Source organism: Xiphophorus hellerii, chromosome 15 (genome assembly GCF_003331165.1).
Source record: "Xiphophorus hellerii strain 12219 chromosome 15, Xiphophorus_hellerii-4.1, whole genome shotgun sequence".
Taxonomy (NCBI): domain Eukaryota; kingdom Metazoa; phylum Chordata; class Actinopteri; order Cyprinodontiformes; family Poeciliidae; genus Xiphophorus; species Xiphophorus hellerii.
The window spans coordinates 2402304-2420052 of NC_045686.1; the positions used below are offsets into that span (position 1 = coordinate 2402304).

A 17749-nucleotide genomic window follows, 5' to 3' on the forward strand; every position below is an offset into this window, starting at 1 on the left:
GACGGACGGACTTATGGAAGGATTTACGGACGGACGGACGGACATATGGACTTTTGGAAGGATTTACGGACGGACGGACGGACTTATGGAAGGATTTACGGACGGACGGACGGACGGACTTATGGAAGGATTTACGGACGGACGGACGGACGGACTTATGGAAGGATTTACGGACGGATGGATGGACGGACGGACATATGGACTTTTGGAAGGATTTACGGACGGACGGACGGACGGACTTATGGAAGGATTTACGGACGGACGGACGGACTTATGGAAGGATTTACGGACGGACGGACGGACATATGGACTTTTGGAAGGATTTACGGACGGACGGACGGACTTATGGAAGGACTTATGGAAGGATTTACAGACGGACGGACTTATGGAAGGATTTACGGACGGACGGACGGACTTATGGAAGGATTTACGGACGGATGGATGGACGGACGGACATATGGACTTTTGGAAGGATTTACGGACGGACGGACGGACGGACTTATGGAAGGATTTACGGACGGACGGACGGACTTATGGAAGGATTTACGGACGGACGGACGGACTTATGGAAGGATTTACGGACGGACGGACGGACTTATGGAAGGATTTACGGACGGAGGGACGGACGGACGGACTTATGGAAGGATTTACGGACGGACGGACGGACTTATGGAAGGATTAACGGACGGACGGACATATGGACTTTTGGAAGGATTTACGGACGGACGGACGGACGGACTTATGGAAGGATTTACGGACGGACGGACGGACATATGGACTTTTGGAAGGATTTACGGACGGACGGACGGACTTATGGAAGGATTTACGGACGGACGGACGGACGGAGTTATGGAAGGATTTACGGACGGACGGACGGACTTATGGAAGGATTTACGGACGGATGGATGGACGGACGGACATATGGACTTTTGGAAGGATTTACGGACGGACGGACGGACGGACTTATGGAAGGATTTACGGACGGACGGACGGACTTATGGAAGGATTTACGGACGGACGGACGGACTTATGGAAGGATTTACGGACGGACGGACGGAGGGATGGACGGATGGATGGACGGACGGACATATGGACTTTTGGAAGGATTTACGGACGGACGGACGGACGGACTTATGGAAGGATTTACGGACGGACGGACTTATGGACTTTTGGAAGGATTTACGGACGGACGGACATATGGACTTTTGGAAGGATTTACGGACGGACGGACGGACGGACTTATGGAAGGATTTACGGACGGACGGACGGACTTATGGAAGGATTTACGGACGGAGGGACGGACGGACGGACTTATGGAAGGATTTACGGACGGACGGACGGACTTATGGAAGGATTTACGGACGGACGGACGGAGGGACGGACGGACGGAAGGACTTACTTATGGAAGGATTTACGGACGGACGGACGGACTTATGGAAGGATTTACGGACGGACGGACGGACTTATGGAAGGATTTACGGACGGAGGGACGGACGGACGGACGGACGGACTTATGGAAGGATTTACGGACGGACGGACGGACTTATGGAAGGATTTACGGACGGACGGACGGAGGGATGGACGGATGGATGGACGGACGGACATATGGACTTTTGGAAGGATTTACGGACGGACGGACGGACGGACTTATGGAAGGATTTACGGATGGACGGACGGACGGACTTATGGACTTTTGGAAGGATTTACGGACGGACGGACATATGGACTTTTGGAAGGATTTACGGACGGACGGACGGACGGACTTATGGAAGGATTTACGGACGGACGGACGGACATATGGACTTTTGGAAGGATTTACGGACGGACGGACGGACTTATGGAAGGATTTACGGACGGACGGACGGACGGACTTATGGAAGGATTTACGGACGGACGGACGGACGGACTTATGGAAGGATTTACGGACGGATGGATGGACGGACGGACATATGGACTTTTGGAAGGATTTACGGACGGACGGACGGACGGACTTATGGAAGGATTTACGGACGGACGGACGGACTTATGGAAGGATTTACGGACGGACGGACGGACGGACTTATGGAGGGATTTACGGACGGACGGACGGACGGACGGAAGGACTTATGGAAGGATTTACAGACGGACGGACGGAGGGACGGACGGAGGGACGGACGAACGGACGGATGGATTTGCGGATGGATGGACTGATCAATGGCCAGATGGATGGACGGACAGATGGTTGGATGAATGGACCGATGGAAGTATGGACGGATGGATGGACAGACGGACGGACTTATGGAAGGATTTACGGGTGGATGGATGTATTTACAGACGGACGGACGGACGGACGAATGGATGATGAATGGATAAATGGATGGACGGATGGATGGATGGATGGATGGATGGACGGACGGACGGAAGTATGGACGGATGGATGGATTAATGGATTGAAGGATGGACAGATGTACGGATGGACGGACAAATGGATGGATGGATGGACGGATGGATGGATTGACCGATCACAGGATGGATGGATGGATGGATGGATGGAAGGATTTACGGACGGACAGATGGACGTTTGGAAGGATTTACAGACGGACGGACGGACGGACTTATGGAAGGATTTACGGACGGACGGACGGACGGACTTATTGAAGGATTTACGGACGGACGGATGGAGGGACGGACGGATGGATGGACGGACGGACAGATGGACTTTTGGAAGGATTTGCGGATGGATGGACTGATTAATGGACAGATGGATGGACGGTCAGATGGATGGATGAATGGACGGACGGAAGTATGGACGGATGGATGGACAGACGGACGGACTTATGGAAGGAATTACGGATGGATGGATGGATTTACAGATGGATGGATGGATGGATGGATTTACAGATGGATGGATGGATGGATGGACGTATTTATTGATGGACGGACGGAGGGAGGGACGGACGGATGGACGGACGGAGGGAGGGACGGACGGACTTATGGAAGGATTTACGGACGGACGGACGGACTTATGAAAGGATTTACGGACGGAGGGACGGACGGACGGACGGACTGACTGACTTATGGAAGGATTTACGGACGGACGGACTTATGGAAGGATTTACGGACGGACGGACGGACGGACTTATGGAAGGATTTACGGATGGACGGACGGACGGACGGACGGACTTATGGAAGGATTTACGGACGGACGGACGGACTTATGGAAGGATTTACGGACGGAGGGACGGACGGATGGATGGACGGACGGACAGATGGACTTTTGGAAGGATTTGCGGATGGATGGACTGATTAATGGACATATGGACGGATGGACTGATGGATGGACTGATCAATGGACAGATGGATGGACGGACAAATGGATGGATGAATGGACGGACGGAAGTATGGACGGATGGATGGACAGACGGATGGATGGATGGATGGATGGATGGATGGATGGATGGATGGATGGACGGACAGATGGATGGATGGTTGTTCAGACAGACAGACGGATGGAAGACAGACGGACAGATGGATGCATGGATGGATTGATGGACGGACGGATGGACGGAAGGATGCATTGATGGATGGACGGACAGACAGACGAACAGATGGAACCATGGACAGGTGGATGGATGGATCCATGGATGGATGGACGGACGGACAGAAGGATGGATTGATGGATGGACAGATGGAGGGATGGGTGGACAGACGGACGGATGGACGGACAGATGGAACCATGGACAGATGGATGGATGGATGGACGGATGGTCGACCCATCCATCATGCATCCGACCATGTTTTCATCTGTCCATCCATCCGTCCGTCTGTTCACCCATCCCTCCATCTGTCCATCCATCAATCCATCCTTCTGTCCGTCCATAGATCCATCCATCCATGGATCCATCCATCCACCTGTCCATCCTTCCATAAATCTGTCCGTCCGTCCATCCATCATCCATCCTTCCTTCCGTCCATAGATCCATCCATCCACCTGTCCATCCTTCCATCCGTCCATCCCTCTGTCCATCCTTCCGTCCCTCTGTCCATCCTTCCGTCCCTCTCTCCATCCTTCCGTCCATCTGTCCATCCGTCCGTCCAGCCATCTGTCCATGGTTCCATCCGTCCATCTGTCCATCAATCCATCCATCCATCAATCCATCCTTCCCTCCATTGATCCATCCATCCACCTGTCCATCCTTCCATAAATCTGTCCGTCCATCCATCATCCATCCATCCGACAATCCATCCATCCATCCATCCATCCCTCCGACCATCCTTCCGTCCATCTGTCCATCTGTCCATCAATCTATTCGTCCATCCGTCCGTCCATCCATCCATCCATCCATTCATCCATCTGTTAATCCGTACGTCTCTCCATCCTTCCATCTGTCTGTCTGTCCAACCATCCGTCCATCTGTCCATCCATCCATCCTTCTGTCCATCCATCCATCCGTCCATCCTTCTGTCCATCCATCCGTCCGTCCGTCTGTCCATCAATCCATCCATCCATCCGGACGGACATCTCATCCATTTCCCCAGTGAATCCAGAGCTCTGATTGGTTTATATTTTAGTTCAGATTAAATATTATTTCTCTCTGCCATTGAAATGCTTTCTCCTTTAAAACAAAAACAAATCTTCTTTTCCAGGTCCAGATCTGCTGTATCTGCTGTTCTTATTTATAAAACATCATTTTATAAAAATGTTTTAACTGGATCTTGATATATTCTTAGAGCATTCTGCAATATGAAGGTAATGTAATGTGTTAACAACACAACAATCCATTAAACATACATATAAACTTTGTATTGTGTTTGTTTTCAAACGTCTTTATTTCATATGTCATGAATTAAAGAGGCATGTTTACACTAAAACAGCTCACACATACAGTATGTAGGGATTTATTTGTTCACATGTAATAATGATCACATTTTGTGTTGAAGTCTCTCGTATTATGAATTAATTTGCATGAAATGTTCTGTGTATTACCCAGACGTCTCCCTGAGAAAGGATTACAATAGACGCTGTCAGACGCTGCTTGTTAGCATGCTGCTTGTTAGCATGCTGCTTGTTAGCATGCTGCTTATTAGCATGCTGCTTGTTAGCATGCTGCTTGTGATTCCAGACCTTCAAAGTAACATCAGAATGATCTCTATTGATAGCTTCACTCTTTGGGCTGTGTGCTCTCTCTAAAAATGTTCTGTTTTATTTTCTTCTCTGCTCCCCCAGCAGTTACTTTTCTGGATGGGAGAGAAGACTTTGATCCATGCACTACATTTCCAAATTTAAATGGCTAAAAATAGCTGGTGAGCGCTGAAGAGGCTAGCAAACGAACACGAGGAGTAGAGCAAATCCGACGTTTCACACCATCAAAAATCGGCCTGAAAGGAGACACAGTCACTTTACTGTTCATATGTTTTCCAGTATTAATCAGAGTTGGGTAGTAACTAGTTATATTTACTTTTAGGAGTATTTTTACTGCAATGTGCTTTTTTCTATTGCTTGAGTAATTTTATTGTGAAGGATTTCTACTCTTATTTGAGTAAAATTTCTGGATTTTCTACCCACTGAATGAAAAAGAAACATGTTTTAACCAAAACTTCACCAGACACAGACACACTCCTGCTTTTCTGTGAAAGTTTCATAAGTTTTATAATCAAAGAAACTGATTTGGAAACATTTTTCTTTCCCTGATCTGTCTGATTATGTAATTTTAAAATGTTATATGATTGGCAATTTGAACAGCTACTCAGACGATTTTACTCTTACTTGAGTAATTTCTTGGACAGCTACTTTTTACTTTAACTTGAATACAATTTTGGGGTATTCTGCCCACCTCTGATATTAATAAATTAAATTTTACTTAATATTGCATTTCTGACTTATTTTGTCAGATTCCCTTAAAGAAAAGCAGGTTTTATGTCGATTTAGGCATAAAAAGACATTTTTCCAATTTTATAAGTGAAATGATCAACCAAAGAAACTAAAACTTTTTCATCAATATTAAGGAATTATTGATTTAAAACTAGTTGCTATGTCTTGCTGAAAAGTTACTTTTAAGTTAGTTTTGTCTCTTTTTAAATTGTACTCAGATATTTTCTACAGAATCTAAACCAAAACTACTTCTGCAGATTAAATATTAGATTTTTTAAAAATGATTCTTGTTGTTCTTCTCAGTCTTTGTCAGAGAATTATAGGAAAGAATCACTAAAATCAATCAAACCGGTGCTATATTTTCCTCTTTTCTCTCATTTTGAGTCAAACTAAAGTACCAGAAGTGTTCACAGTAATAGCTGAAGTATTCATAAATCCCTTTTTTCTAGTGTTATTTCCTCTCTTCTTCCAGCTTCTTTGTAGAAATTGACATATCTTTCTTTCCCTTATTAAAGAATCTCAGAAATAATCTGATTTCTGTCAGGAACAAGTGGAAAGGACTGCAAGGGAGCTACAAGTCTCAACCCAATTAGTGACCTCGTTCACTGAGCACATCCTGCTCTCTTCAAAACACGTTCCCTCTCATCCCTCCATCCTCTGGACTCTTTCCTTTCTTCTCCGCTGGACCTTCTATTCTCAATCCCCTCTGCTTTGTCTCCTCCTCTGTTTGCACAAATGAGTCCATTTCGCCGGGGGGATGAGACCGCGGTGGTTAAATCAGATCGGGGCGAGGTTATATTTGGAGAGAGAGAGAGGAGCAGAAGCATCAAACATCTGGGTGATCACTGCTTGGCCTATTTTACATCACTAAAATGCCTGATAGATAATTTTGAGGGCAAAATGATGAATATTAGCCCAGATTATTACCAACACACATGGACAGAAGAGATTCATCGCTGACATATGACCTTCACAAGATGGACGATTGAGCAGAATAATCAGTTTAATCAAGCAGCTGCAAGCAACTGCTCAGTCTAAAGTTTTAGCATTTTAGCAAACCAGCTTATTTCACTTTCAAACTGATGTTGATTCTGCTTTAAAAACTCTTTTACTGTCCTTTTCTCTGCTTGCATTTCCACATCAAATACAGGCAGTGGAGACATGTAAAAGCTTTAGTATTGGTTGGCAATTCTGAACCATGACGTAATTCCTCTCTTGGGCAAAATAACTGTCCAGGACTCTGTTGTGTGAAATCAAGATAAAAGCAGGGGACCCATTAAATCTGCGGCCTACATGGACCAAACTTGTTCCTCAGGCTGTAGGATTTGGTTTAAGGCAGGAGTTACGCAACAGAGTCAAACATTTCGCCTGCAAACTGTTTCTCAAGCTTTTCCACAACAAGTTTTTCTGTTGTCAACACCTTAAGGTAACTGTCAGTGAATACTTGTAAATAAAAAAACTGAAATAGGATTAACACTGTACTATAGACAGTTCAAGTTATTCTCTTGTTGTTAAGAATCCAAGTTTTTTCTGTTTCCACCTTTAAAATGGTTTTCACTAGCTGCGTTTCCATTACAGATATGCACAAAAATTGGTCAATATTCCACTAATGTTGCAATTTTATGATTTTGGTGTTTCCACTAAATAAAAACGCAATTAGAATCACACAAAATATGTTTGTTCAAGCCATAAGTCATTAAAAAACATGGAAAACCATCATCTGAGTACCTCTTCCTGTTGTCTTTTTTGTCTTTTTTTCCAGTGGTAACATCTGGTTTTTGATCATGTGACTCGTGTGATGCAACAAAACTGTTTCTGTTTGCGAAATAAACAGGTTTTGACTATCTCATCTTAGGGTCAAAATGTTTTATTGAAAACCTATTTTTTTCATTGCCATGTTTCCATTAAGCGAATTTATTTAACATATGGTCATGAAAATGCAACTAGGCAGTGAAAGAGCAGCACAGAAAGCAGCTGAAACACTAGTTGCTAAATTGTATGTAAAAGTAAGTTTATGTAGGAGGAGAATTTGTATTTTTAGGAGTGAAATGGTAAAAAAATAATACATTTTTACTTTCTATAAAGCGCAAAGTTTCTATATAAATATACTTTTCTAAGTATTTTAGAGAAATGCCCTTTAACTTGAAGGACCGGGATCAAATTTGTTCACAAGCTTCTCATAATGAAAGCTGGAATTTTCCTCCTGACAGAACCGGCTAATCGGGTTTAAAGGTCACCTTACCTTTCAGCTCTGCCCACAAATTTTCTTTAAGACTAAGATTAAAACTTTGCAACGACCACTCCAAGTCACTGACAACAACGGCATTTTAGGGCCATTGTAGAAAAAATACATTTCTGTCAAAAACTCTCTGAAATTTTTGAGAAGAAACTCAAAAGTCAAAAAGTTTAGACTCTTGAAACTCAGAAAATTTCTAAAAGTTGAAGAATTTCAACTTTTGACACCCAGACATTTCAATCTTTTTCTATAACATTTCAGAGATTAATCTCAACATTTCTGAAAATTTTCTAGCAATATTTTTACTTTTCAAACTTAGAATTGTCCTTGTTTTTTCTATAAAATTTTAGAGACCTTTATACATAGAAAAAATGAGTAAATTTCCTTCACAAACCTCTAAAATCTTGAGATTAAGCTCAGAAATATTTTAGAAAAATTATGGAAATTTCCGAGTTTCAAAAGTTGAAAAGTTTAGACTTTTCAACAAGTATCTTTAGAAACTTAAATGTTTTCTAAACATTGCAGGGATTTTTCGAGTAAATTGTTTGACTTTTCAAACTCAGAAATTTTCTTGGGTTTTTTTTCTAGAAAATGTCTGAGATTAATTTTAAACTTTCTGAGGTTTTTGTTGAAATTTACTTCCTTCTTTTCTTCTGTCTACAGTGGCCCTAGTAAGAATTGTAGGCAATGCTGCAATTACAAAATTGTGTTTTTTTTCAACATTACCAGAATATCCAACAAAGTTATGTGCACATTTGTAATGGAAACTCAGCTACACAAACACAACCTAACAGTCATGTTTGTGGACATCAAAGACTTTATCAAAGTGATATTTTACTACAATGTTTTTACATTTAAAGCGGGAGTGTCTCATTGTCTCTTCAGCTTAACAACAGAAGAGCCAGAATCTGCACAAATTGCTGCCTCAATAAAACAAACTATATTGAAATGCAACAAAAATCAAATATCGAGTCACAACAGTTCATGTGTTTAGCTCCTCTGATCAGCCACATCAAAGAGGGCTTATGAATTTAAAATCAGACATATATTATGGATAGAACAAATTTCCCACATTCTCCAAGCCGGGTTACATTAGACTGATGGATAATTGAGGTTTTTATTGCAGCGGACCGCTGACATCAGTAGATTTACTGTTTGCCTCCAGTGTTGACGCAGTGTTGTAGTTATTCATGATTGGAAACGAGAAATATTGCACTCAACGAAAATGGTCTGTGTCATAATTGTAATTGCTGTGTAGAGGCTGATGTGGGCAGTTTCTTAATAAAAGTTATCAAATACAAAAAGGTTGCAACTCCAAATTAAATCCCAGGCATTTTTGGGGAACTTTTGCTTTAAGTTGTAACAACAAAAAAGTTACTTTCATGCATTAATCCAGGGAAACATGCCATTCATTTCATCCCAGTTTTCATTTTCTGTTTGTTTCTCAGAAAGACAAACTAATCACACGGATGTACGTCATCACTTAGACAAGTTGTCATCCCAAAATTAGAGCGTCAGGATGGCAGCTTGCATCTGTCACCCACAGATTACAGTTTCCATCTGTACGCTTCTCCTCCCGCTGGTGGAGTTTAGGTGAGGCGCAGGCCGTACGTGACAAAGCTTTCGGTTTCTACAGCTCTCCTTTCAGTGATTTCGGATGGGCACAACAAGCTATTTGCTCGACAAAATGTTTACCAGCCAACAAATAAGTTTGCATTCCAGTCACACAGTGGGGACGGATTCAGAGGAGAGAAAACAGGAGCACACACCCATCAGTTATAACACGGCAGATCTCCGAGATGCACTTGTTTCTCTCATTTGGCTGTCGTTTATCTAAATCTGTATTCAGTTTTAAACAGCATGCAAACTACCTGCTGTTTGCACAAGCTGTTATTACTAAGATTGCAGATAATTTAAATGATGAAACGTTTATCTGTCAAACAAAGGTCACAAATTTCAGCTTTAATGTGTTCATCCATAAAACCACTCTAAACAGTGTCAGGCTTTTATTGTTTTTAGAAGCTTTAAAGGGGCATTATTGTGTAAAATCGACTTTTTTGAGTTTTTCATCATGTTATAATGTTATTATCTCATCAAAAAACAAAGCTGGAGAGCTGCTTTGATACTTTCATACAAGTATGAGAAATCCTTTAATCTCCATAGCAACCATTCAGGTGTGAAAAACACCTGGATGGATTAAACTCCGCCTTCAAGGTGCATCTCCTCCCCACTTAGTTCCTTCAGACTAGCCAGGAGCAATTAGCAAACACCTGGTGGAACTGCTGAGCTCATCATAGGAGCTACTTCTCAATGCAATGCTGGTAAAAGTAAAAGTTGTTAAAGGGTTAATACAGCACTGAGTTCTTCTTTCTCTTCTTCTTGAGTTTTATTGGCGGTACTGCTTTGGTAAGCGGTACCGCCACCAACCAGAAAGAAATGTGAACCATGACATAAAGAAATAAATAAAAAAATAACAATCTTCTTTTTTATTTTGGATGACAAGCAACGTTTAGATGTGCATTACTGCCATCTACTGGAATGGAGTGTGGTTTGGGATGCTAAATATATATTACACAGATTTTAAAATTTAAAAAACCCACCACTATAGCCTCTTTGAATTTATTCTTCTTAAGGTATTTTAATAAAAAGCAAAACAATTCACAAGTGAACATTTCTCCAAAATGTCCTGTATATTCAATAGTAATTTATTGTCTTGTAATTTACCAGTTCCCTGAACTCAATTGAATACAGAACAATAAAGCATTTCACTCTCTCTTTCTGAAAACAAAATCATATTTCACTGTAGGTTGTTTTCCCCTTTAAGAAGAAATACTATTTAATCCTCTATGACCAAATTTGGATAAAAATGTTTCCTCCTTTCTGAGGTGTTTACCTTAAGTTACATGTGTCTTATCTCTTTCTTTTGCTTTCTGTCTTTTAGCAAATAGAAATCATTTTACAAAAACTTACTGTCCTAAAACAAGAAAAGTTTCTGATTTAATGTCAGACAATGAAGTAAAGTCCATGTACGTGAATATACGTCTTTGTTTTCAGCTGGATATTCAGTGGATTCTCAGTAAAATTACAAAATACATGGAAATGTTTGTAGTTTATAGTTTTAAAAAACTGTCAAAGTTTAAGTATGCAAGTTTTTCTAATGAATGCAAAATCTATATTTTTGGTTAAGGTTACATAAACGCAAAACATGACATTTATAAAGAATATTTTGTTGGAAGCATTCAATAAACAGTTAACCTGAAGTTTCCCACATCTCTGTAAAAGATTTTTTGATGATTAACGATAAAAACCATAAATGAGAAGCAGCAAAAACTTCTACTTTTTCTGCCAGATCATCTGCTGACTAATGAGAAACGAGCCTGCAAAACAAAATCTCCTCATTCTTAAAGAAATTACCAGGTCACTGGACTGAAAGCTGTAAGTCATATGACATGGGCAAAGGGCAAGCCAATAAACAATGCAGCCAAGAGTGGAAGAATGTGCTTTTGTCATTCGCATCCATGAGAGTTAGCTTATTTTCTTTTGTTCTGAGCTGTTATCTACTAACCCTATTGAAGTGCTTGTCTTGTTATATCAATTGAAGTGTTTATCTGAACTTTCTGCAAACACAAATGGAACTAAGAGATAAATTAATCTGACTGTACTTTAGGATTTATGTAACCATTTACTTATCCTTGTAGTTATCTTGTACATACAGTCAATAGGACGTAAACTGCAAAGGTTTGGAGTCACATGATCCACTTTGAGCTGCGTTCACAAAGTCCAAATGAGTTTTGTTGAGTTTTTTACCCAAGTAGATATTAGAAAGGTTGAATCAGCAGTATGTGGCCATTTTGGGTCAGAGACTCATCGACAACGTGTTCAGCAATCCCGTGACCAAAAACTACAAACAACAAATATCAAACAGTGTCAGAAATTGTTCTGCACAAATCATGCTGAGTGACTGAATTTCTGTCTCCTTAAAACCTTTATGATTCCTGAAATCCACAAACACAATATTTTTTTTATAAATAAATAAAAATAAAAAACAGGGTCACACTTTTTTCTCCCTATAAATTCAAACAGTAGATGTAGATTTTACTTAAACTACATCTAAATTTGTAAGATAAATCTGTCAGAGTTCATGTTTCCATGTGTTTGAATAAAATTTCCAGGGACTTTGCAAGGAAAACATATGACAACGTATTATTGCACATAGAAAAAAAATAGAAATAAATTTACGTCAAATCTTGAGATTAATTTCACGTTTCTAGGAAGAAGAAGGACATTTCTGAGTTCCAAAGACTGAACATGTGTGAAGAAAAACTTGAAAGTTGGAAATTTCCAGAAAAACATCTGAAATTTTTAGATTAATCTCAGACATTTTCAAGAAAAGGCTTGAAAATTTCTGAGCTCCAAAAGTCTTTTTTATTTTTATTTTACTAGCTCAGAAACTACACAGGTTTATATGTGGAATTAAACCTGTGTAGTTTAATTCCACATTAATATGTGGAATTAATGTAAAGATTTCAGATTTTAATCTAGAAATGTTAAACTTTTGGAGCTCAGAAATGTCCTATTGTTTTCTAGAAAATTTCAGAGTTTTATGTCAGTAAGTTATTCCTTTTCTATCTACAATGGCCCTAATCGGCCCTGGTTAAAAATACAATTTGTTCACAATTGTTTCAATAAGTGAACCTCCATTTATTCTTATTTAAAAACATTCTTCAATGTGAGACTTTTTCCCATCCTGTCAAATAAATGTGCTCAAATTACAGTTTGAATTTTTCTAAATTTTTCTGACATTCCTTGATTTGGGATTTGTTTCCTCCCTGTCAAATAAATTTAATGAAACTAAAGTTTGACTTTTGCTAAATATTTCAGATATTCCTTAATGTGATTTTTTTTCTCCTTTGTCAAATAAATTTATTCAAATTAATAATTAATTTTTTCACATTTTTTCAGATATTCCTTAATGTGATTTTTTTTCTCCTTTGTCAAATAAATTTATTCAAATTACTAATTAATTTTTTCACATTTTTTCAGATATTCCTTAATGTGGGATTTTCTTTCCCCGTTAAATAAATTTACTCAAATTAAAGGTTCAATTTTCAAGTTTAAGAATCTCACACGCTTCCGGCGACCATACATTTCTTCATTATGGCTCTGTTTCCAGCTGTTGTTAGCCACGCCCCGTTAGAACTGCCACCTCTGACGGGGCGGAATGTGATTGGCTCCTGCTGTCAGTTACGGCTTTGGCCACGCCCACGCAGCGCTGCTTCCTGTGTGTGAGAGCCTTTGGAACTCGGTCTGTCTGCAGAGAGGCTTCGGCATGGACGGCGGCTTCTCTTCCACCAACTTTTCACCGGAGATTTTAAACCGTCCGCTTTACGTTTTAGTCCACTCATATGACGCGGAAATGGGTTTGTGAGCGGAGTAAGCCAAAGTTGAGTTAAACAGAGTGTTTAAAATCTTTTTGTTTTCTTCTCGGTTCGAGTTGTTTTAAAGGAAAAAAGGGTGAAAATGCCAGTTGCAACTCTTCTACCTTTCACCGCTCCGCCAAATAGGAAGTCTGCCAGCCCGACTTCTTTCAGGCTGACAGAGAAATTTATTCTTCTCCTGGTGTTCAGCGCCTTCATCACCCTGTGTTTCGGGGCTATCTTCTTCCTCCCGGACTCGTCGAAGCTACTCAGCGGAGTTTTCTTCCGCTCCCCCGCGGTGGAGACCAACACCCGCATCGGTCCGGAGAGCAGCTACTCCGGCCCGGCTGGAAGCGACGACCGGGTCCTGGCCAAGATCAAGAAGGACCATGAGAAGGCGCTGCTGGAGGCCAAGGACACGCTCCAAAAGCGACCCGAGGAGATACAACGGGACATAATAAACGACAAGAAGAAAGTTAACATTGCGGGTCAGGCTGAAAATGATGTGAATAAAATCCCTCTCATTGAATATCACCGTCCGCCCGGAGCGACGGGACACGAACCGCTGGACCCCGAAACTAAGGAGAGACGGGCTAAAATCAAAGAGGTAAGGATCTGTTGAGCAACATTAACCGGGTTATGGGTAAATAAATGATTTTACGTTTTTTAGAAACCCAGACGCGCCTCCAGAAAGTTTTCAAAAGGGTTAAACGACTGATAATATGGAGGAGATGCACCAAAAACTGCAGACAATACCAGTAATCCACTGAGAAAAATACTTAAAAATACATCTGGACCTGATTTAGAGATGAAAAATAAAACAATTATTTGACCTATATATTTCAAGGGTGCACAATGTAAAAGAAACACTTTATTAGACATACCTTGTTAGAAACAAGTTGGTAACCCCGTAATTCTACCTTAATTTTGTGGTTTAGATTCAGCAAATCATTTTTTGGAGATCCATACTGACTTAGTTACATCACACAGATGCAGCAGATTTTTAGCTGCATGTCCATGATGACCATTTCCTCTTCCTCCATGTTTCAAAGATGCTCTAATGCGGTTGTACTTGAACGTTTCTGGTTCTGACCATCATAATAACAGCGAATATTGGTAACATATAGATGCATGTACTAGTTCATTTTGAATTTCTTCTAACATTTCCACCTCAAACCTGTGGATTCACAACACCCTATGAGGCCCTGACTCCATTTTTTTTTAATCAAATGGGTTGAGATCTGGTGATTGCAAAAACTATTGGACTCATTGTCAGGTTACGATGATTTGAACTTAGAAATATGGAAAATTATCCTGCTGAAAGTAGATGTTGGTCACCAGCAGCATGAACTGTTGATACAAGGCGTATTTGTTGTTTACACCAAATTTTGATGCTACCAGGCAACATTTTTTGGAGTTATTGCCCAATTTGGTTGAGTTTGTGTGGATTGTAGCCTCAGTTTTCTGTTCTTACCTGACAGGAGTTAGGGTTAAAATGTTTAAATTCACTTAAATAACAATAATTTTTCAACATTTTAATTCCGTGTTTGAATATCAGCAAGTCATCTTTGCCATATCTTGATGCTTGAATGCATTGATTTACTGCCATGTGATTTGAGTTGATAAGCTATTAAACAAGTGTTTTTAACGGTATCATTAGCCACAGAAACCATACAACACCACCTAAAATCTCAATGTGAAACTCAGTTTCATTTATTTTAGTATGATTAAGCTAAAATAGTCTTTTTTTTTCACTGGTGTTATTGCACTAATATTAACATGAATTTTTGCTTTGAGAGCTCAAAATTGAGAGAAAAGTGAAAAATATGCTACCACATTAACATATTTGGCATGCACAGGCTAATGGCTAACACATTGTTACCTAAAAAGTGTATAAATATTTAATACAGGTGTTTATTGACAAGAATCTTATCTGAATATCTCTGGAGATGCTGGTAAGACCTTTACGATCGAGCTTCTTGTGATGCAGATGAGGCAGCACTGAGATACAGTTACACATGCTAATACTGGACTCATCTATTATTTACACATTATTTATGGTCTTGTGGCTTATCTAGTAAAGGTGGTGTCTGTGTAACTGAGAGGCCTACAGTTCTAGTCCAGGTCATTGAATTTGCTTTTTTTATTTATGCTTGTCAATCGCTGCTTAAAGAAGGCTAGGTTTAGAGTTTTAAAGGTCCATTTATAAGTCAGATAACGGTTCAGTTTCACACACTCTAACCCAGACACCTGTAGGTCATTCAGACATTGCTTATACGTATCTGTGACCAATAAATGTTCACTGGGAATTGGTATGTTAGCAATTTTTTGAAAAGCATTGATTTATTAAAATACCTACATCTCAGTAAATTAGAATAGAAAATATTTCAGTAACTTAATTCATAAAGTAAAACCCATATAATATAGATTCATTAAGCATAGACTGGTGCTAATCTATGAAGATCTTGATGATTTTGACCTGAAGCTAATAAAATCTTAAATTCATTAGAAAAATCAATTGAAAACAATACAGAAATATGATGTTATGATTTACGCAGTCTTGGGGAAGACTTTTGAAGACAGCATATTCATAATCTTTTTTACCTTGTTTTGAAGGTCAAAATGCAGCCACTTAGTGTTTTCACACTGGCTTGATTAGGGACCAAAATTCCAACATTTGTTTCACTTTCAGCTGGTAACCCAAACAAACTGGAGTTGGATTAAAGTGGACCAATCAGGAGTGCTGTGATTCCACCTTTAGTCATCATCATGTTGTAACATTCTCTGAAACTCACTCGACGTCTGGTCTTTGGGGAAAAAATGCACGAAGAACCGCCTTCCAGGCTGCTCCGCCCGTTCTGTTGGTTTCCCTATACTGTGTAAAACCAGCTCAGGTTTCCTGCCATATACCGAAATGAAGTGACCCATATTCAAAAGCATCATGGCTGCCGAGCGTTCACACAAGACACAATATACACCAACAGAATTGGGATGTGTTGTGTTCCCTGTCATCTGGCATCTTATTCCTAAAAATCCTTTCAGTAAATCTTGTAGCCGCCTGCAGCGTGTCTGGTGTTGTGATGTCTCTGCAGAGTGTGTTCAGGGAAACAAGTGGAAAGCCCTGTGCTGGAGTCCCAGAGGTGGTGTCAGGTGGCAGCCCATAGCATGCAGTCAGCCTGCTGCTCCAGCTGATGTTATGAGACGTTTGTTCAGAAATAGTGTTTAGATAAGCAGGGGCCATATTCTGGAGTGTTTTTAATTGGAAAACGTGATTTTTAGAGTGCAGTTCCACTAAATATTCTCATTTACATGGGCAGCTGATAGAGGATTGCTGAGTGAGTCAAAGATAAGAAGTTAATGACCTAAAAGAGCTGCTGGTTGACATATTCCGATGTGTGTATTTATGGAAAAATTTGTTAAATCCACATATCTGTTGGGCAAAATCTGACGGTTATGATTAAGATAGGACTTTCAGTTAGGACAGCAGCTAACAGTTATTTAAGTAATCATAGGCCTGTCACAGTAAATCAATTAATTGCTTGATGAATTGAAAGGAGATCAATAATTTCCATTTGTATGATGTATAGTTTTTCTCTTTCTACCAAAAACATGATGATGAAAGTCTGCAGTCTGGTGCTTTAGTCTCAACTTGTCCTTTTTTGAAGGACAATTTTGTTTAAAAACTTCAGAATTAATTTTATTTGTTGTTTTGTTTACTTATTTTTGGTATTTAAAATGTCTTCCAGTACCAGTGTTACATGTTCTTTAGAATCTGAAGTTTATTGTTCTTTAAGAATATGTTCTTGCTTTATTATGTCATTACCTTTATATTACTTGAACAACTTCTCTAAACAATATTATCTTTTATAGCAATAACTTATGGGACAATTTATCACCCAGCAAAATTTGTTATTGTGACAGGCCTAGTCATCAAGTATTATATCAATTATTCTAGTGATTAATCGAGTAATTCGATTAAAAAAATAATAATTTGGCCAACTAAGCTTATTTTATAAAATATTAAAAATTCAATTCATTTTTAAATAAGAAAATCTACATTTTATTGCCTAAAATGCAACTATGTACACTTGATCATTTGTAGCAAAGGATTATTCTGCAGTTAAAAAAGATACTTCAACTGAGCTGCATGCAAAAATGTCTATATTTTTGTACTGTTTTAGTTTAATTTCTGAATGTGTTTTTTTTAGTCTTTTTTCTCCATCTAACAATTATTTGTTTACTAAA

At 39.8% G+C, this 17749-nt stretch overlaps 1 protein-coding gene across 1 annotated transcript in view; it reads left to right on the forward strand.

The window, feature by feature from the left end:
- The first annotated feature begins 13379 nt into the window (after window positions 1–13379).
- man1a1 (mannosidase, alpha, class 1A, member 1) overlaps window positions 13380–17749 on the forward strand; it is a 119206-nt gene continuing 114836 nt past the window's right edge. The window contains exon 1 of the mRNA XM_032585440.1: window positions 13380–14111. Coding sequence (XP_032441331.1) covers window positions 13608–14111 — 504 coding nt within the window. The 5' untranslated portion in view covers window positions 13380–13607. The remainder of the gene's footprint in view (window positions 14112–17749) is intronic.